The sequence below is a fragment of the Neovison vison genome, chromosome 2, assembly GCF_020171115.1.
Source record: "Neovison vison isolate M4711 chromosome 2, ASM_NN_V1, whole genome shotgun sequence".
Taxonomy (NCBI): domain Eukaryota; kingdom Metazoa; phylum Chordata; class Mammalia; order Carnivora; family Mustelidae; genus Neogale; species Neogale vison.
The window spans coordinates 99,820,082-99,842,651 of record NC_058092.1 but is presented as its reverse complement, the minus strand read 5'-3'; the positions used below and the strand labels follow the sequence as shown (position 1 = coordinate 99,842,651).

General features: G+C 43.0%; 1 protein-coding gene across 2 annotated transcripts in view; it reads left to right on the top strand.

Moving 5' to 3' along the window:
• The window catches only part of CASQ2 (calsequestrin 2), a 61,722-nt gene that overhangs the window by 23,882 nt on the left and 15,270 nt on the right, over positions 1 to 22,570 (top strand). For both annotated transcript variants that reach the window (XM_044238982.1, XM_044238983.1), the window contains exons 2-7: positions 149 to 233; positions 2,948 to 3,048; positions 4,423 to 4,534; positions 9,957 to 10,030; positions 15,475 to 15,605; positions 17,195 to 17,240. In XM_044238982.1, coding sequence (XP_044094917.1) covers positions 149 to 233; positions 2,948 to 3,048; positions 4,423 to 4,534; positions 9,957 to 10,030; positions 15,475 to 15,605; positions 17,195 to 17,240 — 549 coding nt within the window. The remainder of the gene's footprint in view (positions 1 to 148; positions 234 to 2,947; positions 3,049 to 4,422; positions 4,535 to 9,956; positions 10,031 to 15,474; positions 15,606 to 17,194; positions 17,241 to 22,570) is intronic.

Below are 22,570 nucleotides of genomic sequence, written 5' to 3'. Positions count from 1 at the left end.
AATCCCTTTATGCTGCTTGAATTGGTCAGATTAGCAGAACATATGGAGGAAAATCCTCTTGTTATTACGTCATAATATTATCCCATGATGTTTTCTGCCATCTTTCTGTCCTCGGTCTGCTCACCCTCTGGCTTGTCTTCTCCTTCAGCTTGTGGCCCAGGTCCTGGAACATAAAGATATAGGCTTTGTGATGGTGGATGCCAAGAAAGAAGCCAAGCTTGCCAAGAAACTGGGTAAGTGGGACTTTCTGAGGTATACCAGGAAGAAACAAATGTGTCTTGCAAAAAAAAAGAGTACAGTTTCATTTCTTTGTGCATGATAGCTGGACTATTTTTAAACAAATATGAAATGATTCTGCACACCTCATTCTTGGGATGGGGAAGAGTTTCATGAAAGCAGTATTGACCATAATTGAATGATTTCACATGAATGATCTAATGTAGCTTTGCATCATTGTACAAACTGACGCAAAAGAGGCAAACCTTTCTTTTTGGCTCCTAGTGAGGGTTAAAAGCCTAGCCTCTTTATGTCATTGCCATGGTGATCTCTCTGGGGAAAAGAAAAATCTCTTCTCCCATCACTATTATTTCCTTACCTCATGAATGAAGCAGCCAGCACAAGATAGCAGTAATAGTAGTGACTCTGGGGTCACAGTGGTTCTAAGTGTAAAGCTAAACCTCGGCTGGGCATAATTGTTGAGGGCAAGAGGGAGGATTTAGATGAGGCATGGCAATGTGACAGCACAGTGCATGTGTCCATGTGTCTTGCTTAAGTCCAAGTGCACTTTGAGAATCTCACACCCCTAATACCAAGGGAGAGAGAATATGATGGGGAGTTCCTCTGCTTTCTGAACACCCACACATGGGTACTGCCCATTTTGCCTTTTCTGCATGACCAGTGAAGAACGGTTATTTAAAAATAGCAGGAGGTTATAAAACAGGACCTTTGAAGAAAGGTTAATTGGATTTGGAGTAGTAAACACCACGGGGGAGAAAAGATTAGTAGTGGCGTCAGGTACATGGAAGTTCATTATCTGAGGACATTACAAACAATTGTCCTTTATTATATTTTCAAGAAAACCAGCTTTTTTTTTTTTAAGATTTAAATTTTTTGCGACTGTATTTAGGTTAGATACAAATAGAAAGTCACAACTATAAAATGATAATGAATTATTAAGAATGTCTGGGGTATCGTTTTCCCTGGAGACAAATAAAGGAATATGTTTTCCCTCTGAGCAGGAAAACTAAGTGTGTTAACTCTTTCCCTAGTCAAAAGCAATTCAATGCCATGTTTCTCTTCCTCCAGAATTTATTGACTCCCTAGTTTTCTTTCCTGTTATTATCATGGGAAGCTGAATTTGGGAGAACTTCCAGTAAATTTAGTTAGAGGAAAGCACTAGTATTCCAGTGATCTAAAAATTTAGCCAGGGGACAAGCTGGGCGAGCTTTCCTAAGAACGGACCAATGGATATTCTCCCAGTGGATGGAGCTTGAAAAATCAACATGATCTTTTCCTGAAAAGCTCATCCTGGAGGAACTGGGGGAGGTTCTTTTGAACCAAATAGTTCTCGGAGTTTGTAGGAGAGTTGTATTTTGTGAAGCTGCTCCTTCATCTTCTCCTCTCTTCCATTTGCCTGAGTTTCGTCTCCATCAGGCTATGCCTGAACTACTACAAAAGCCTCCTAACTGACCTCACTTAGAGCAAAATCTGACATTGGGATATCGGCTGATGTTCCCAAGGTACCCTTCATGATCAGTCATTGCTGGCCTCAAGGTTACCTGGTACAGAGGCCCTTTGGGTTTACAAATGGTGCTCCAGGGTGTGCCCTGGGCTCTTCAGACGCACTCTGGGTGGGATACAGCAGGCGGTGGGCCAGCCTCCTTTTCCCTAGAGATTCTGCAGGAGAGTTCAATTGGAGAAAGCATTCTCCAGCTAATAGAGAGCTTGGAAAAAAATTAATCTTAAGGAGTCAAGGATGCCATACAGTTGAACTAAATGCCAGCCTTGGTTATTTAATATTCCTGGGGAAAGAGTTTTCCAGCAAGCATTTGTTAAAGCACACAGTATTACGCCAGGAGCGATGGAGAGTAGAAAAGATGCAGAACCTTCCCTTGTGGCATTATCAGCTAACTGGGGAAAAAAAACATGTGCAGAATTCAGCAATGATAGAAAAGTAAACTTTTCATTCTGGCCATGGACATTTTTGGGGTCCCTGATGTGTCCAGGCTCAGTGCAAGATCCTGGGGTGCTGAGGGGACCGTGGTTCTGCCTTTGGAGAGCTTTCTGTTCCGGTGAGTACTGTAAATGGAGCCAAGAGAAAAACAATAGTGGCAAGAGGGTGGCCTTCTTGGGAAAAATGCGTCCAAAGTGGAGACCCAAAGGAACTGACCAGGATTGAGGTGCGGGGGGGGGCAAGAGTAGAAGTCACTCCAAATTTGGGGAACCAGGAGAACATCTGTGACTTTTCCTTTACACAGCCTCTCACATCAGCACAAGGGCTAGAAGCAAGGAAGCTGCACAGGGGATTAAGAGGGCAGGCCTACCCAGGAGAGAACGTGAAGGGTAGAATTGGCACTAGGTTGTGGAGGGACTGGAATCTGGAAGGCCTGGCTAAGAAGTCAAGTGCGCAGGGGGCAATGAAACTTTTGGTAGGGAGAATAGGGTTGGCAGTATTTTTGGAAAATTAAAGCAGTGGTAGGGTAGAGAATAGATTTTTCTTTCAAACTGAAGTCCTGGTACAGCAGCTGGTTCTTAACGATTTCAGTTTAAACATGTGCTTTGGGCGCCCTTTACAGGGGTGTTTTCAAGGAACTGATCCTAAGTTGAATGCTGGCCCCACTGATCCTGACCCCACTATCACCCAGGGATCCTGAGCCAGATGTCAGCCCACAGGATGGCTCTTCTTGCATTGGAATACCTTGTCTTGTGGACTCTTTGTTTCTTCCAGGTTTTGATGAAGAAGGAAGCCTGTATGTTCTTAAGGGTGATCGTACGATTGAGTTTGATGGCGAGTTTGCCGCTGACGTCCTGGTGGAATTTCTTCTGGATGTAAGCATTTATGCACAGTGGTCCTGCCTGGGGCTCTTTGGGTTCAAATATAAGGGAAAGTGAAATCCCAAAGTAAGAACCAAGAAGCTGGATAATCTGTCCTGGTCTAAGACTGATTCCTCAGGGTTCACAAAAAACTAAGGAGGACTTACTTCAATGCTATTTCCTTCTGGTGGGAAGCTGGTCCTTAAGTTACCTCAGAAATTGTTTTATTAGGGGTCATTAATCGGGACTGTGTTGTAGTAACACATTAAGTTTCTTAGTAATTAGACACTACCATCTCCTGAAATCCCCCTGGCTTTGTTCTAGGGCTTCTGAAGAAGAGCTGGGGAGAGTGGGAAGGAGAGGTGGATAATCACCCAAAGATGAAGTAATAATCAGCTGAGTTACCGTCAGAGCAGGATAAAGAGCAGGGCTAACAAGCCCCCCAATATCACAGTCCCTCTCAGCCATGGGGGTACAACACTCCCAGAGCCATCTGCTCTGGCACATAGAGGAACAACACATAAAAATATGTTATCCATAGACAAACTCATACTTTCCATAATAGCCATGAAGCTTTTGAACAGATTCCTGTGCAGGTAAACGATATCCATACCGATGATTCCTTGTCTACCAGCTAACACACGGTGGCCTGGTGCCTTTTCCTCATGGCCTCAAAAACTCAGAGAGAGTGAGTCAAAAGTGAGTGGAAAGCCACCTCCTGCAAAAAAAAACCACCCATGGACTCTGCCTGGCTCTCTCCTGGACCCATCCCTGCAAGCCCTAAAAAAAATGTGAGGGAAGCAACAGAAAATTCTGGGCCAATCTCTATCAGCTAAGTGGAGGCTTTTAGATGCACATGACAGAACCCATGCCCACCTACACAAAAAACCACAAATGGAACAACAGAGGGAGGGCAAATTTTAGACTGATAAATCAGAGATTATGCTCTCTTCAGTGTGTTGGCTTTGTCCTCAAGCTGACTCTTTTCTAGTTGCTTGTAAGACAACCAGTGATTGGAGCTGATATGTCACATCTCCTCATTCATATCCAACGAGGGGTGTGGGCTAGGGGAGAGGACCTGGCTTTCACTGTTCTCCTGGAAGGAAAGGAGATTTCCCCCAAAGCTCTCAGCAAATCTACCGGAAAAGTCACTGGCCAGAGTTGGGTCACATGCCATTCTGAAATCGATAATGGAAAAGAGAAATAGAATTGTCTACCTACCTAGTGTCAGCTGATTCCTCAGAAGGCACTGTTGCTGTGTGCTTTGGAGGAGGATGGGGTCCACAGCTCCCTGCCAAAGCGTCCTACACATGTGCCTGATGTCCCCACTGAGGAGGGACGTTTTTCTCACTGAACATATCTTGTGTATGTGTGTGTGTGGCATTCCAGCTAATCGAAGACCCTGTGGAGATCATCAACAGCAAGCTGGAGGTCCAAGCCTTCGAACGCATTGAGGACCAGATCAAACTCATTGGCTTTTTCAAGAGTGAGGACTCGGAGTGTAAGTTTTCTGAGCCACACCTGTGAGTCTAAAGGCTAAATTCCCCACCAGTTATTTAGAATGCTGCCCATGAAGAGGATGGGGCATCAGCATATCCGGTGCTGGGTGGAATAAAGGGAGAATTGTCCTCGCACCCTGTGTAATGGGACCCATCTGCAAAAAGTATGCGAAGCAGGCTGGGATGTTGGAAGAGGCATAAAGGTTGGGCCATGTTCTCTGGTCTTGGGAGGAGCATGTTTTATAGAGAGAAAAGTCTTCCTTCCCCTTTTCTACTTGCCCACCTACCAGTGGGACTCTTCCCTAAAATAGGTAAAGAGTGGGCTCGCTCCCTGATGTTGGCAGCTCCTGTGGCCACCAGTTGGAGAGCTTCTCAGTTACTTGGACAGGATTAGAGGAAAATTTGGGTGGGCAGGGCTCAGCCGCCGCCACACAATGTGGAAAATTGCTGGCCAAGCCCACAGTCGACCACCAAAGCTGCCCTCAACAGCACAGCCTCACCCCTGGGTGTAATCCCTTTGAACGCTTTGTGGTCAGGTTTTGGGTGGGCACGGCCGTGCATCATAGCATCACCACAGTCCATATGGGAGCGAGAGAGCGGAGAGTGGGAGTCAGGAAAAGGAGAGACCAGGCAAGCTAACTCCTGGAGTACGTCTTTTTAAACAACTTTGGCAGCATGGCCCAATGAGGTAAGACTTTTTCTGGAGCCTCAGCTGCGGCATAACCACAAAAGAGGATCTGGTAGCATTAGTACATGGGGGACATGCAAAGGAGGGCTGCTTATGATGTTTCTGGAAACTCCAAAATATTTTGAAAATTATTTGCAAAGCTGTCTCTTTGCCCGTATGCCAGCTGGCATCCTCCGTCTTCTCACCAGCAAGCCACCTCTTTTCCCTCTGCTGTGACCAAACTTAGCTGCCTTCTCTTGTGCTATATAAAAGCCTCTATCTGGGGGAAAGGTGGCTATCCAGAGAAATTTGCCCAGCCCTCCTTTGGGTGACTTCACTTCAATTTTTATGTTTCTTATAGATGCTGACTACTCTGGGGTGCCCCAGCTGCCCCCTTCTTCTTTCTTCTTAAACTTCTTTCTATTTCCCTTTATCCATTTCTGTCCCCACCCTTCGATCTCTTTTGTCCTCTGTTTCTCTCCCCTCCATTAAGCTCAGAATAGCAGGTAAGAAGGAACGCAAGGCACAGACTGGGATAAAGAGCACATCGTCTAGTTCCTCTCCTCCCTACTAAGACAGTGACAAAAACAACTCCTTTAATCAACACATGTCACGTACCAGGGTCTATGCCAGGAGCTCCATAGGGACACCTCACCTTCTTTCTCACTACTATCTTGTAAGGCAGTTACCATATTATCAGTGTTTTGATGAGGAAGAAATGAAAGAACAAAAAAGTTCAATTAGCTCACTATCACACAGCTAGTAAATAAATCCTACAGCCAAGACTTAAATCCTAGTAACCTGACTTTATATCTTGCACACTTAAACACCATTTTGTACTTTCAAGATTTTACACACTTTTTTAGGTCATGGCACACACAAAATGTGATGATGTTTGCCCAGCCCATGGGGTAAACTGGAGAGGATTTGGACTTAGTAGAAAAACAACAAAACAAAACAAAACCAAACCAAAAGATTCTTTTGCTTTCTTTATATACTACTACTACTAATAATAATAGTAAAAGAAGAGAATAGAAAAGTTTTCAATATTGCCTTGTATAAATCCTCCAAATAAAATATTTTTAGGTTTTTTTGAATAAGAATGTTGTACTTCCTTCTAAAACTATAGCTTTTGAAACAGTGACATGAAACTCCTGGTGAAGGGTTTAAACAATCTCTTCTTGATGGTCACAGTCAACAAGAGACTTTGCTTGAACTGGTGGATGGCGGCAAATGACAAGGCAATAGTTACTGCTTTTCCTCTGATTGATGAGCGGTCTTTTCTTGCCACTGAACAGAATTTAGGAAATCTGATGTCTAAATTGTCCTTCAAGGGCATGAGCATTGCTTCAGTCCTAATGGCTTTTACTTTCATTTTCACCGGCAAATGTAATATTCTTATAATTTGAATAGATTTCAAAGTTTTCCATATTATATATTTCAAAAATAATAATGAAGCATTTCCTTAAGAATACACAGATCGAGTTCTACTAGACTTAGATATTTTTTTCTGGAGATTTAAGTAATAAAATCACTAGTGAGCCATTTCAACAACCTTTTTTTTTTTTAAGATTTTTATTTATTTGACAGACAGAGATCACAAGTAGGCAGAGAGGCAGACAGAAGGAGAGAGAGGGGGAAGCGGGCTCCCCGCTGAGTGGAGAGCCTGATGCGGGGCTCAATCCCAGGACCCTGGGATCCCAACCTGAGCCGAAGGCAGAGCTTTAACCCACTGAGCCACCCAGGCGCCCCTCAACTTCCTTTTTAAGGTTGAATTTTTATCTTTAAATTGACAAACTTTGTCTTTAGGAAAGTCTAAGCCCAAATCATGTTAGTAATACCAATGATGATGATGAACATGATAAAGAATAGCAGTCATACATTCATTCCATTGATGTTAGTAGACAATACGAACATTCAAGTGTATGAAATCAAAACAAAAAAAACCTCCCCAAACCCTGAATATTTTACAGTATCACAAACCAAAAAACATTACTAATGACAAACTAGCTTGGACTATAGTCACAATCACACCAACTGAGAAGACCTGGTGAGGAAGCAGTTTCCCCAAGGATCTCTCCAGCTGTCATGCTTGTCGACATCTTAGTCAGAAAATAGTATAGCATACAATAAGTTTACACTTTCATGTATAATATTAACTACTGTGAAATTTTGAATGGCTGTAGAAAACATGCAGAAAGTTTTATCGCCACAAAAAATGTATGGCTGTTACACACTGACTGAAAGCATCATGAAGTTCTATCAGACATTCACGTCTCCCTGTTTCTTCTTGCCATGGGGTCCATAGGTGGGGAGTTGGGAAGGCACCCAGGGGAATCACTCAGGAAGAATCCTGTATTTCTGCTGTAGTTTGAGGGTGACTGGTCAAGGAAATTTAATGGCATAGAGACATTGGCTTTGCAAAGTGATCCCAAGCTATCCTACAGAGAAGTGGAAGGACAGTGGAGAACTAGAGGGCTTGAACACAGAGGTAGACTGGAATGGTTGGGGAGAAAAGTCTCCTAAGATATAGAAGATCAAATTAGAAAGGACTTGGAAGAATTGGAGGGCCACATCTTCCAAGGAAGTTGGGTATGAAACTTCACATCCAACTTGAGCACATAGCCATGGATGCTAGTGTTGAGAGGGGGTGACAGGAACTTCTGAGGGGAACTCAGCAGATAGTTAAGAATGCCAAACTGGGGGAAATCTGGAGGCGGGCAGCCAGTATCCAGTAAGGAAAACCCTGAGAAATGGGAAGAAAGATGAGGAAATGCAGTATGCAGTAAGTTGGCGGTTAAAGGCTGATTGTTCAGGAGCCTATTCCAGAAGGGGAAATGGAGGGTCAGACTGGAAGAGCCAGGAAAGAGCTGGTCAGCATCAGAACAGGACATGAGGGCAGGAAAAACCTGATGTCACATGACATCAAACAGAGCAGATTAGACCAGGTACCCTAGAAGACAACCACTATTTGGGAAAGGCTGAAGGTTCAACCACAATTTGAAGCCTCACCTTGGGGAAATTACCTTCCTCTACCCTTTTTCATCTTAAAAGTGATACAGATTGGTTCCCTAGGTGAAGAAGGGAATTCTCTGGACACAGTTGTAGGCCATCCTTTCCAGCAAGGGAGGAGTTCAAGGACGTGGGGAGAGATTCATCAGGGACAGGGGGGTCAGGGAGGGAGGATACAGACGATTCTGCTGGAGACCACTATAGTTTTAGACAGATGTAAATAGCTTAGGTATGGCCCTAACCCTTCCACTCTCTCCCACCTTCTGTCTATTCGTTCTCCAAACCTCTCACCCATCTTCTTCCCCATCCACCCAGTTCTCTACCTCAACTATCAGACTATATGATGTATTTTCCAACTAACCAATTACCTTTATGGGGAGAAGTCTTTGTGAATGTGTATCAGTATGGAGAGACATTCTTGTAAATTTTTCAACCCCCTCTCATATGTATTTATTGCACTTACCTCTATTCTAGCAACCATCACATTACATTGTGGTTCTTTAAGGGTCCATACCAACTCTGGGTTGTGTGCCTTTGAGATCATTGTCTTTGTCTTACTCATGTTTGTATTCCCTGAGCCACTATTAATTGTGAAATGTTTTCGATTGACTTGAAAAATTCTGCATGCTCCTGGAACCCAGGCAAAAGCTTATGTCTCTAATGATTAAGAGATAGGGAACTCCACAAAATGGGAAGAGGTTAATCTTCTCAAGAATGAATCAAAGTGTCACTAACTTTCAGGATTATGGATGTTATGTAGAACCACCCCTGCGAGCAATCCCATACCCATCACCCTCACCTCTAAGGCTGAAATACCAGTGTCTTCTCCAGGTCACTGACGAGATGTGACAAGGCACAGCATTGCCACGCTCATGGGTCTCAGGCGTAACATGACCAGTTTGGATTCAGGTTTGAGACCAGAGTCAAGCATAGGCTTGATTGATTTTAAATCATCAGGAATCAGAATCAGAATAAGAAGGAATCAGAATAAGAATGAAAACTTAAAAAGAGGGAAAGAAAAATGAGGGTTTACCAAAAGGGGGACTTCTGCTAAGAAGTTTAAAGTACTTTCATGATGTCATTTTTGATTGAGGTTGCTTTACATAATAAGATGGATTTTCTTCTCACCTGGTGGTCACTTATAGGAAGATGTGCTTACACACTCATAACTAATGGTGAGTCTGAGTGGAATAACTTTTTCCTCAGGTTTAGAGTCTAATATTCCCTTTTTCTCCCTTTCTCAGTTTCCTTCACTTTCTCCTTCCCGTCTACCAATTTCTGAAAAGACATAAAAATGTGGTAAAGGGTTCTTCTTTAGCTCAATAGAATACCAGTCAACTCAAACCCTTTGGGGGAAATTGTGGGTTTAAATAACGATAAATAGGGGCACCTGGGTGGCTCAGTCATTAAGCGTCTGCCTTCACCTCCGGTCATGATCCCGGAGTCCTGGGATCGAGCCCTGCATTGGGCTCCCTATTTGGTGAGAAGCCTGCTTCTCCCTCTCCCTCTCCCACTCCCTCTGCTTGTGTTCCCTCTCTCGCTGTGTCTCTCTCTGTCAAATAAATAAAATCTTTTAAAAAAATAGAACTAAATAATTTTCTATCTAAATAATAATCTACTAAATAATTTTCCAGTCATGATTAATTGGCTCCCCACTCACTCTACATTATTTAAAAAGAGAAATGTCTTTGGCATGCTTCTTTAAAAGTTCTCTTTCTTTGATCTTTTTTTTTTTTTCCTCTCAGATTACAAGGCTTTCGAAGAGGCAGCTGAACACTTCCAACCTTACATCAAATTTTTTGCTACCTTCGACAAAGGGGTAAGTACCTATGAAACCCCAATTTGGATACTTCTGTAGGTATAAAGGATGAAAATTTGAACTTCCCAGTCCTTTTCTAAATTTTAGAAACATTTGCCATCTTCCATCCATTAACACTTTCTCCAGAAGTGTTAGAAATACAGCAATAAGTCACTTTTGAATGGGAGATGAATACAAAGATGATTAATTCAGAGGAAGTAAGCTCATTTCTGAAAACAGCTGAAGAAAAGTGATGAACCATTTTTAGCCACCTTGAACACTAAGAAAGGGCCGTGCATGAGCAGAGCATGCCAGGACACTAGTCACTGCTTCCTTGTCTTTAGAGCTATTCTCTCCCTTCCCAGGGGTGCATACTTCCCCTTCTGTTGGGTTAGGATGGGGGAATGGAATGGGGAGGACTACTGGTCATCTGAAACCTGGAGTACTACCATAAGTTACCTATTATCTTCAAGAGACGTCATTAATATACTCATCTGTAATTCAATTTCCTTTCTTTCTGGATGTGGCTCATGATTTTGTAAGCCAAAGAACATATATGAAGGACCTTGAATCAGTGGGTAATTTTTTTGGAGTTCACTGTGGGTGGAATACTCCACTCTAACTTCAGTTAGGACTAAAATGGCTACGACTTATCGAGTGCTTTTTGTGTGTCGGATACAACTTGATGCATTGTATGTCTATGACCTCTAAGCCTTTAAACAACTTTGGGAGCCAAGAAGTCCCATGTACTATATAACAAAACAGATTTAGAAAGAGTAAGTAATATCCAAGGTCCAAGGTCTCCAGTGAATTAATGGTAGTGCTGAGATCCCAGCTATGCCCCACACCCATGCCCCTTCCTTGGTAACATCCACTTAAGTAGAAGACTCTGTACCTGCCCTTGAAATTCAGGGTGTATCCCCACACACCCACATTCACATAGAGACACCCACATTCACATAGAGACACACAAAACACACACAAAAATGTATACATAACACATGTAAAACACCCAACACACCCACAAACACAGCACACAAACATGACACACATAAGCACACAACAAACAGGACACACACAATACACACATAACACACACTCACACTCAAACCCACACCCACACTTATATAACTCTCAGTACACATGCACTCACACTCATAGCCACACCTACACACATAAGACTCTCTCTCACACTCACACACATATCACAACTAAAAACCTTCAGTCGCCATATCTACTAGAACAAATAAGTCTAGGACAAACTAAATCCTGATTACATTCAAGTCAAAGTCCATCAGAGGGTAACCTACTGAGGGGTAAGGCAGTTGAAGAGCAGGGCTTGTGGGCCTTTATACCATGGGGAGTTCAAGTATTCTGTGAAAAACAGAAGGAAGCCTGTAGGTTCTGGAACAGGGAAGAAGTATGACAAGAAAAGGTTGTATTCAATCCCTGTATATGTGTACATCAAACCACCTCTGTGGATATGGCCCTGCTCTGAAAACTCTAGGTTGAAAATATCCCAGAAAAGAGTCTATAATCTGAGTAATAAAATCTAAACCTGAAGAAAATTTACCTTGATTGGTTGGATTAGAGTCAAGAGAGATCCAGAGCAAGAATACAAAAAACAATAATAACTACCACTTACTAAGTAGCTTTTTGTGCTAGACTCTGTGCTGAGAGTTTACATAGCTCTTTCAGTCATCTCCAAGCACCCATAAAGGACATATTAGTATTCTCAGTCTACATAGAAGGAAGCCAAGGCACTGAGAGATTAAGTGATTTGCCCATGGTCACACAGTAAGAGAGCAATGAAGACTGAGGTGTAATCTTAAGTCAGTGTTCATACTACTGTGCAGAGAAAGAAACAATACATGTGAAGCTCTTGGCTGAAGTCTGATATGTGGGGAGCATTCAGTAAATGTTAGCTAGTCCTGTTGTGCATAAAAGGCAGCCATCTAAGCCCAGGGGAGTGGAGGTTGGGTGAGAACTTTAGCAGAGAAGGGGAGGTAAAGGGAGACCTAAACTGAATACATCACTGCCATTCCATTATGACAGGCCAGCAGTGACTGATGTGGCTCCCGGGGGTCAGAACTCATCCGAGAGAACACAATCAGGCAGGCAGGCTAGGCCAGGCAAGAAAGCCTTGGTTCTTCGAAGGGTGGCCCACTGTTCAGTTCAGGGTGGTATCGGTTTTCAGACATGCCTCCCAGCCCAACCATATGGTTTCGTGTCCGTGGCCCACGAAGAAGGTGAGGTCAGGCTATAATTACAAACTCAGAAGCCTCTTCGCTCCAAACTCTGTAAGACACTGAGTCATAAGTGCCCCCATTCATGTAAGCCTTGTGGGATTTTACAACATTTAAAAGGAGAAAGACACACTCTCTACCTCTACATGGAACATGGAAAGAAGAGAAGTCACACTCAGAGGACTCAGTGCCATTTGGGACTTGAAAATTTCATCCATCATTTGTGGGTGAGGGAGGGAGCCAGAGCCCAAGGAAGTCTCATGGTGTCCAGCAGGGGGCGCTGGTGCAGAAGAGGGAGCTGCAAGAGCTTTCATTGAGACTGAGGGCAGCCCAGAAGGACCAGGGGAAGGGAAAGTGTTTCCTAGAGGTGTGAAGTCAGGAGAGGCCAGGGCCAAGGAGTCACTAATACAGTCCCAAAGATGAAAAGCCAACTGGCAGACGTGGAGATGACAAGAGGACTTGGTCATTACTGAGGTGAAGGAGAGAAAGACCAGAGAAGATTCAAAAATACAAGACTGACTGCAAGTCTCCTCTTCGAGATAGCAAAGATCCTGAAGCTCCTGAAACCATTAGGGAATCGAAGAAAAGAATCTACTGAGAAACATAAGATGGGGTTGATGAGTTCTCTTACTACAAGTGGGGAAGACGTACAACTAGAAGTATCTTTCATTTATTCATTCATTTGCTCATTCAGAGAATATTTATTGAGTGCCCTTTATGGGCTGGAAGCTCTTCTAGAGGCCAGTGACATTACAAGGAGTAAAACAGATTCCTGCCCCTGTGGGATTTAGAGTTTAGTGTGGTGGGGGGAGGGGACAAGGAGAAGATGGTAGACAGAAAGTAAGTAAACAGACCAATAAATATGTTATATTCAGTATAGTATATGAGTTAGAGAACCATGAAGACACTGGGATGTCAGGGCTGCTGAACCATTGTCCAGAGGGGTCTCCCCCAAAGAGTTTTTAAAATCATGGATTTCTGGACCCCACATCTAAGATGAAGCTTGTATTTTTTTGTGTTGTGACCAGGCCCAGGAACATGCATTTCCGCAGAGCTCCTTGGGGGCATTCTACCTGACCTGTAGGTTTGGGACCAGCACTAATAGTTGCATCCTGATCCTAAACCAAGCTATGACATCTCTGATCTGAATTCCATGGAGCCAGAGAGTCAGAGGGCTAAGGATGGCATGTTTATTGACCAAGATACAACTGAAAAAAAATGAAAGAAAGGGCTTTCCTTGGAATACAGGCCGAGGGCACTCCATGGTGTGGGATATAGTGACTAGCCCTCTGGAAAATTTTTTTCAGGTTTCCCAAGACCTAAACTTAAGAATATCACCATCCAGCTTCACGTTTGTGATCTTAACATTGCATACCCAGACAGTGGCATTCAAGGACCACCCCCCCAACCCCACACACACTTCAGAAGTTGGGAATAAAAAGAGATTGCCATTCTAGGTGATAGTTTAGAACACACCACTGCCCGGGATTCACTTTGGGCTGTCTCCCCTCCACATACAAGATCTTGACAAACTGCAAACAAAGACTGGGCCTCTGGTTCATTATCTGTAAAGTAAGTAATAATAATGGTTCTTACCTTAGCAAGCCAGGTGAAGATGGACAAAGTAATCAATTGCACTAGCGCCCGACACAGCGTGATCCTCTGGGTGCTTACTACCTTTACTGTTTTACTTCATCTGGTCACTCCCCACTTCCTTTAAGCACGGTTTCCTAGTTCCTAAAATATGTCATCAGTGAAGTCAGCAACCCAGAATCCAGTGTCATTTTCAGCCCATTTTCTGATGGGCCAGGCTCTGTGAAGAACATGTGAAAACCCAGTCCCTGGTTATATGTTTGCTGGTTCTTTCCCACGCTCCCCACACCAGCATCCATACCACCCCCACCCTGTCAAAGAAGGTGAAAAGTAAGAAATGGCTCCACACTTCCCTGTCCCTCAAAACCACATCAACATGATGATAAATCTCTTTTGATGGACTGGAGCTCTTAACGTGGCCTGTTTTCTTTAGCTCTGGGTAGGATGCTAGAGTTTCTTCCCCTGAAGTCCTGTGAGAAATGTCTGTTGGAATATGGTGACCCAGAATTAATAGCGACTGATGACAAACGCCATAGGGACACCCGTGTTTGCTCAGAATGGCCTTACTTGTGTAACGGCTTATGTAACACCCAGTTCCTCCCCCTTCCCAATTAGTCACGGCTGCCCTGGACCTCTGCACCGTTGGTTACCACCACAGGGCGTCAGCTCTTAGGCAATTCTTCTTTCGTTTCAAGGGAACCACTGTTCATCCCTGCGCTTTCTTGGACCACAGCTCAAACGGGAAAAGAATGGCATTTGGTTTTCTACAAAGCATTGCACATTCCAGGCCTCTCAAATCATTTCACAAAAAGAGGCTTGAGCTCAGCAGCCCTGCAGGCAAACACAGCACCCATTCTGCCCCAACAGTGAGACTGTGTGGCCACTTTAATCAAAAGAGCAGACGTCTTCCAGGCTGCAAGCTGGCTCCCCGTGCTTTTTATCTGGTAGAGGGTGAGCCCCTCATTCTGGGTTGTTCGGGGACTATCCCAGTTCTAGCCTAAGAGTCTGAACCCCGGGAAGTCCCTCCATTCTGGACAAAGCAGGGTGGTTGGTGACCTTCTGGCTGGTAACAAAGCAGACAGTTCCCAGAGTCTGAGAAACCACTGGACAAGCCAGTACTAAGAGATAACCCTGCTTCCGTCTAAATCACAAGTAGGGGTAAGGAGATGATCAAGGACAGATTAATGGGTTGACCTCTGATTTTGAGTACTTATGTGCTGTAAATGGTTTCTGTCAATAGCCTGTGCTATCCAAATTGGTTCAATTAAATCATGCATCTCAGAACACTGAGACTGTTCTGTTGACATTTGCTTCTTACTCCAGCCCCAGCACATACAGTGGAGTGATGATGATTGTACAGTTAGATTTCCCACTTTTCATTCCTACCACTCCCTTCTCCTGGTAGTATCTCATTTGCCAAAGAGGGTTTTTCCTTGATTTGTCCTTCTCTGATGGGTTGAGCGAGGGCTTAGGCAATGAGTTTCTACTACTTCAACAATTAAGTTAAAACTGTACGTATACTCTCATATCTTAGCCAGAAAACACACACTTCTTATAGATGGGAAACCTATTGCTACTCTAGACTAACATTCAAGGAAATTATTGTTGTGTTTCTTATTGTTACAGGTTGCAAAGAAATTGTCCTTGAAGATGAATGAGGTTGACTTCTACGAGCCATTTATGGATGAGCCCATTGCCATCCCTGACAAACCTTACACAGAAGAGGAGATCGTGGAGTTTGTGAAGGAGCACCAAAGGTGCCTCAGATGGCATGCAGGGGATGGTGGGTGGGGGACAGGCGGTGTTCTAAGGCTTGGGGGTTGGAGAAGAACCTCTCAGTCCTAACATTTTTAGGCCTCCAACGAGCAATAACCTGGAGTTACTACCTCAGAAGAACTGAAATCAGTAGTATGGCTTTGTTGGTCATTGATCAGTTGGGCAGGGATACTGCTACCTTTTCTGAATATGGGTGTATACTTGCAAACAAGGTAGACCAACTCCCCACAATCGGTAAATCCCCTCTAAGTCAGAGTAAGTTACAAGTCATATTCTACAATAATAACAATAGAGATTTACTGTCAGCCTCTTATATGCCAAATACCATGCCAGGTGCTTATGGAAGCTATTTTTATCTAATATTCAACATTATGGAGTATTATTACTATCCTGATGTTACAGATGAAGGGATTGGGCTCAGAGTAGTTAAAGAACTTAGCCATGGATGAGTGTTTAATACATAGACTTCTGGGAGAGGCATATTTGATACAACTTAGAGTAGCTCTAGCATGGATCAGCGAACTTTTTCCGTAAAGGAACAGAGAATAAATATTTCAGGTTCTGTTGGCCAGATGGTTTCTGTTGTAATACTCTACCTTGCTGCTGTAGTGTGAAAGCAGTTGTGGACAGTATGTAAACAAATGAGTGTGGCTATATCCCAATAAAAGCTTATTTATAAACACAGGAGGCACTGGCTGGATTTGGCCCACCAGCAATGGTTGGCTGACCCCTGCCCTTGAGGGAGGGACAATATTGAAACATGGAATGTGGTAGTGGGTTCAACACCTCGTCACACCACCCTCCCTCTCCAACGCCCGCTCAGATATGTCCACTGAACCTGGAGCACTGTGACTCCATCACCTGGTTGTCCTGGTCCCCATAGGGAGGCAGCATTTGGAGAAGGAAATCTCAGTGTGTCTAATACAATTTGCCAACATTCAGAAGGAAATGAAACCATGAGCAAAATATAATTTTACTTGTTCCTCCAAACATCCCTAAAGAGCTTTTGAATGATGATCCTGATGATAAGACAATGCAGTCCTGGCCTGGGAGAACCACTACTTCTGTTTCTTCTCCCAGGTGTCCTCATTCTGGGCCTGCTCTGGGCTTTGAGCAGTGGGCCCTATCTTTGAGGAAGGAAATGGCTTCTTGCCCTAGGAATAAGCTAACCCTGTACCCTCTGACCCATTGTTTGTAATTGACTTTATTTCCTTATTTATTTGGCTCCACACTTAGAATGGAGCCTAACACAGGGCTTGAACTTTATGACTGTGAGATCAAGACCTGAACTGAGATCAATAGTTAGATGCTTAATCCACTGAGTCACCCAGGGATCCTTTATACAATCCTTGGATCAAATGGGTCTGTGAAAAGGCTGGCAGCTTCAGGCCCAGCTAGCTCCCTGTGTGATGTAGCAGGGTAGAACAGCTCCATTTCCTTAGGGGAGATTTCTAGAGCTCTTCATGCCCTTGCAAATGAACCAGCATCTCATTTTATATTCACTATGCTGAGGCTGTGGTGTCTGCCTTGGTAATCCCTACTCAAAGAAGCTCATCTTTGTTTTTTTCAGACCCACCCTACGTCGCCTGCGTCCAGAAGACATGTTTGAAACATGGGTAAGAAATGAGAAACTCTTTCTGCCTTGTAGACATCACCCCAAGTGGCGTACCCCTTTGAGTTCCCAAACTTAAACCACATTTTATTTTTCTGGAGTGGATGTCTAGATGATGGAGAATTTGAAACATGGATAACATCACACTCAATTAAAGCCCAGTTCTCCATGGATCTAATTTAAGCCTCTTGGGTACTACCTACAAGGCAAAACTACTCTTTGAGTTCATTTCCCACAGTCACTACTGGCTTCTGGTCACTGACTACCAGAGACCCAGGGTGACATCATGGAAGGTGCTCAGGCTGTGGAGTCATAGAGACTTGGGTTCACATCCAGAATCTGCTACCTGGTAGCTCTGCATCCTGTATCAAGTCATGCCATCTTTCTGAGCTTTAGTTAGTTTCTGCTTCTCAAATCAGGGCTTTTCGTAAGGATGAGTGGTTGCAAAACACCCAGAACCTGGGAGGTATTTGGCCAATTGATGGTAGCTGTTTTCATTAATATCAACTCAAGGCACTGGAAGATGCTGAGTCAGATTATCCCCTAGGTCTATGCCATAGACAGCGTGTCAGGCAAGTCAAAATAGTATAGAAAGAAGGCCATGGAGATACAACATCCCATCCCATCCCATCCCCCATCAGCTTTATATAAAATTCCAGAACCAGTAACAACCAACACCTGTGGAGCTTCTTCAAAGCATTCCACAGTATCCTTTTAAACTGGATGTTTCAAGAGTTCTAAAAAGTGAGGAAAACAAATATTGCTTAACCTCATTTTACATGGGGAAACTGGTGATCATACAGATTAAGTTGATTAATCAAGGATACATAAGTAATAAGCATTAGATCTTGGGACTTAAGTTTAGATCATTTGGAGCCAAATCTCATGTTCTCTTCAGTATAGTTCCCCAGAGTAAGCCATATCCCCATGAGGTGCCATTTTGTCAAGGGGGTGGGGGAGAAGAAAGGAATTAAAATGAAAGCATTTATTTATTTGGTCTTTGATTCAAAGTCTAAAATGACAGAACAGAACCATGAAGTAACTTATCACTTGATGTCTTACTGGCTGGTAACTTATTTGTATGTCTGAAGGCAGAACAAACATTTCGTAAGACCCTGAAGAGCAAGTCATCCAGTCTGGATAATCGGACTTTCGAAGAATAACCCAGCAGTAATGGCAACCTATTTTCTTAATATTTAAACCTTTCAAAAATATAATCTTTAAAATGTCTTGTTACTAGATTTAAGAAGAGTGTAGCAGTGTTTTAAAAATAATATTCTTTTAAAAATATCTTTACCTTTTACTGAAAATCGCTTCACACTTACAAAAAATAATGTAAAGAATTCCATGATCTCTTTACCAGATAACCCAAATGTTAACATTTTACTTTATTTGCTTGATCACATACTTCTTGACAGATAATGGATATAAACATTTTTTTCCCTGAATTGTTTGAGAGTAACTAGCAGACACAAATCTCCTTATACTTCAGATGTTCTCTAAAAACAGGGAATGTCTCTCAAAACCACAGTGTATTTATCAAAATCAGGAAATTAATATAATTCTATTTCATCTATGGACCTTATTCAAACTGACCAGTGTCCCACTAATGTCCTTTATAGCACACACACAAAAAATTCCTTTTTCCTGGCCCAGGATCTGATCTTGGATCTCACACCTGAGGTTTGTTGTTCTATTCTTTAGTCTTTAACCTGGTGTGAGTTCTTGGTTACCAGAATCTGCTACCTGGTCTTTCTCTGTCTTTCATGACCATTTTAAATTGAGAGTGATTGTCACTGCTCTCTTCTGTTATGTCTCTGTTATTAGTTCTTTTAATTTTCTTCATCCCTAAGAGAAGCCCTTCCTTCAGACCTTCTCTTAATGACACAGCTATATCACATCCCTGACACCATATGCTTTGGTGGGAGAGCTGTGTCCTGTCCCCTCCCCCTGACCACAAATACCCCCAGCCCCCCACACTGCCCAGTAGAAATGTTTCCTCTTATATATCATAGGCAGAAGTTCAGAAATTTCACTCTCTGGATTCACTGAAACTCATTCTCTGCTCTCTTTTCACTTAAGGGAAAAGAGAAGTTACTACGTTAAGCTATAATATAACTGATGGCTCATATTTTCCACCATTACTATATATTCAATTGTTTTCTAATCAGGAAAGGGCTTTGTATTAAATTTAACCTGGTAGAGAAAAGGGTAACTAGACTGGTTTTCTTCTTACCTGCACACCATCATGGACTATCCACGTGACATCCCCAGGAGCTGTAACCAGACCTAACCGGAGGGAAGGCAGGATCATCTTTCCATCCTTAAAAAGGAGAAGCAGAAATCAATCTGTCAAAGGGATCTCTGCGAAGCCACTTCCCAAGTGCCTTCCCCATCTACCTTTGCCACCTAGGGAAGCATTGCTCCAAAGAGCAGCATCTTCATGGACCACTTGACTGCAGCAAATGAAACCACAGAAGCTGGGGAAGGTGACCAGTTATGAACTTGGAAGTCTTTATCTTCAACACCCACTTCCCCAGACGTTGCAAAATATTTAAATAAGATAGGAAAACTAAGTCAACTAAAGCAACTATTGACCTTTTTCTTTCTCTCATTGTGTGGGTTTTTAAAGAGCAAACCATAAAAAACACATACTTGATTATTACTAAAGAAATTGGTGGCTAGCAATACTTGCTTTGTAAATCAAACAGCTATTTGCTTATTTAGATTCAAAGAACGTCAAGGTGGGGCAAGGTGGTCCAGACTGAGTGCCGGCTTGTCCTTCCCTTTCAATACTCTTACCTTCCAACCAGCTCTCCATCCTGGCAAGTGGTCGGAGTTCTGGGCAAAAGTCTATGGGGATGGGAGTCAGCAGTTCCTTCAGAAAGAACCTTCTCTCCTTGTGGCAGTTACAAAGTAGTACTTCCAAAAGGGGGCCAGAAACCTCCAGATAAGCCCCTGGAACATTCCATTGCACCAGGGAGTCTGTAGTTTTAAGTGCATGTTTTTTTCTTTGCATTGCTTCAATCAAGAGAACAAACATTCAACAGAACCTGGAAGCAAACAGAGCAAAACAGCAACAGTGGTAATATACCTGGTTGGTGGGTAACTGATGTGTGGTTTCTTTTTGGTATCTCTAATACTTTCTATTTTCTTCAACTAGTGTGTAAGCTTTTTATCAACACATCCTTTTTTCTTTAAGTCAGTGGACATTCATAAGAACCTATTACTTTGTGCTAAGCACAGGGTTTATAAAAATGAACATTGCTATTGTGTCCTTAGTAGTTCAGGGTTGAATAAATGAAACAATCTTAAAACATATAACACCACTCCAGTATGCTCATACTATGATAGATGGATGTACAAAGTGAAAGAGAATTCAGAGTAGGGTATTCACCAAAGTATTCCCAAGTCTCCAGTTCTTTGGGGGATATGGGGCTCGGTCATTTTACATAAAACCTCCTTACCAGCTCCTTTAACTAAGAGTCACTAATCTGAGTTTGAAACATCTGCAAACCCTGCAGGGACAACAGACTCATTCTGTTGCTATTGGTGATGTCAATGAGGAAAATTGTTTCTTCTACCCTCTTAGGTTCTGTATTAAAGGGCTGCAGATTAAACTGACAAAACACAGATGAGCATGGGCAAAAGACAGATTTAATGACCCATTTATGCAAGGGAGTTTACAAGGAAATGTGACTCAACAAAGGGCTTATATACCATCTTAATTGGAAATGGGAGAGGCAGGAGGCACTTCTGGGAGAAAAAAATGACTTGTTAGAAGGTTGGGGAGAAAGGGAACTTATGGAAAAACAAACCACATCTTTGGAAAAAGAAATGGGCCCTTGGGGAATAGATGGGAGATTTGCTAGTTCTGTGATAATATCTGTCTAAGAAGAGAAATTAGAATGGTTCTTGGGTACGGGTTCTTTTGGGATTCTCTGTTTTTAGGTAGATAAGGCATTTAGGAATTCATATGCTTTCAGCCCAAAATAATTTTTATGCCACAGTGGCTTATTCTGGACCCCTTCAGTGGGAAAGAAAAAGCACGTGGGGCCAGACAGAACGGGCTTGAATCCCAGTTATGTCACGTACCAGTTCTGTGGCGATAGGTAAGTCACTTCAATTCTTTAAGCACTAAATAGAAATAAGACTTTCATTTGCAGTTTAGAAATGACGTACTTGTAAAGAACTGATACAAAGAACGGCAGGGGGCAGATACTATTGTGGCCATTGTAATTATCCTTGTTATTTTAAGGCATAATCCTTTTCCTCAGAGAGCTTGCCATCTGGTTGAGAAGGTAAGATTTGTGCTATTAAAAAGAGAGTTTCCAAGGCAATGTGATCCAAAGGCTAAATGGGTGATCTGGAGCAAAGGCTGTGGGGTTCAGAGAAGGTCCCCCGGCAGGGGGGAGTCTCAGTCCTATGCATGGTCAGCTTGGCTCTTCCTCCCCCGTGCACAATGGATTCTCACTGAGGAACCCTGATTTATACACTTCCCCCATGGATTCTTGCTCTGTGAGTTTATTACTGAAAATACCCGGCGCCAAGCAGGCACCTACCTCTTTGCCAGTGTTCACTACAGGTTTGTGAACTGACTCTTTGATCCCTACAAGGAGACGGGTTCTTTGCCTGGATGAGAGCCCTCCATCCAGGCACCATCTTGGGTCTGGGGAGTGACAGTCACATTGTGAGCAGCCTCTTAACAAATGAATATGGATTCTTAATTCCAAAAGCAATTTCCAAATGTGTTCTAGAAGGGCACACAGAAATGAAGCCTACTTCACAGAGTTAACACTGCTCACTTCCTGCTGATGGCAGGAGACAGAGAGAGACACAGGACAGCCTAATGAGAACTGATCAGGATATTCTGTCTGGCGATAATAGCAAATGTAAAACAGTGAAACCTTGGACTCCCCTTCTGGTTGGTGTCAGATCTGTGTAATAAACCTGCACACACACGCACACGCACACACATATATCTGTAAAATTCAATTCCCCAGAACATCTGACCAAGCCCATGCCCACTCTCTTGTTTTTAATAATAATATTTTCCATTTAATCTCTCAGAATTTTTGGAGCTTTTGTCCATTCCAAACCCAAAGGGGAAAAATTAGCATTTAGATAGGATTGCACCAGCATTAAAATCAATTGAAATGGAAACGGGGATCATGGGAGGGTTGAGATGCCTGGAGTTTTTTCCATAGGATGATTCTGATATGATATCCTGGATACCCTGTGACTCCCTATCCCTGTGTCAGCGATAATCGGTATTCACTCAGATTTGTCCTGGGTGCCTCCTTCTTAAACATCTTCCTCTCCATGTCTTTTTGG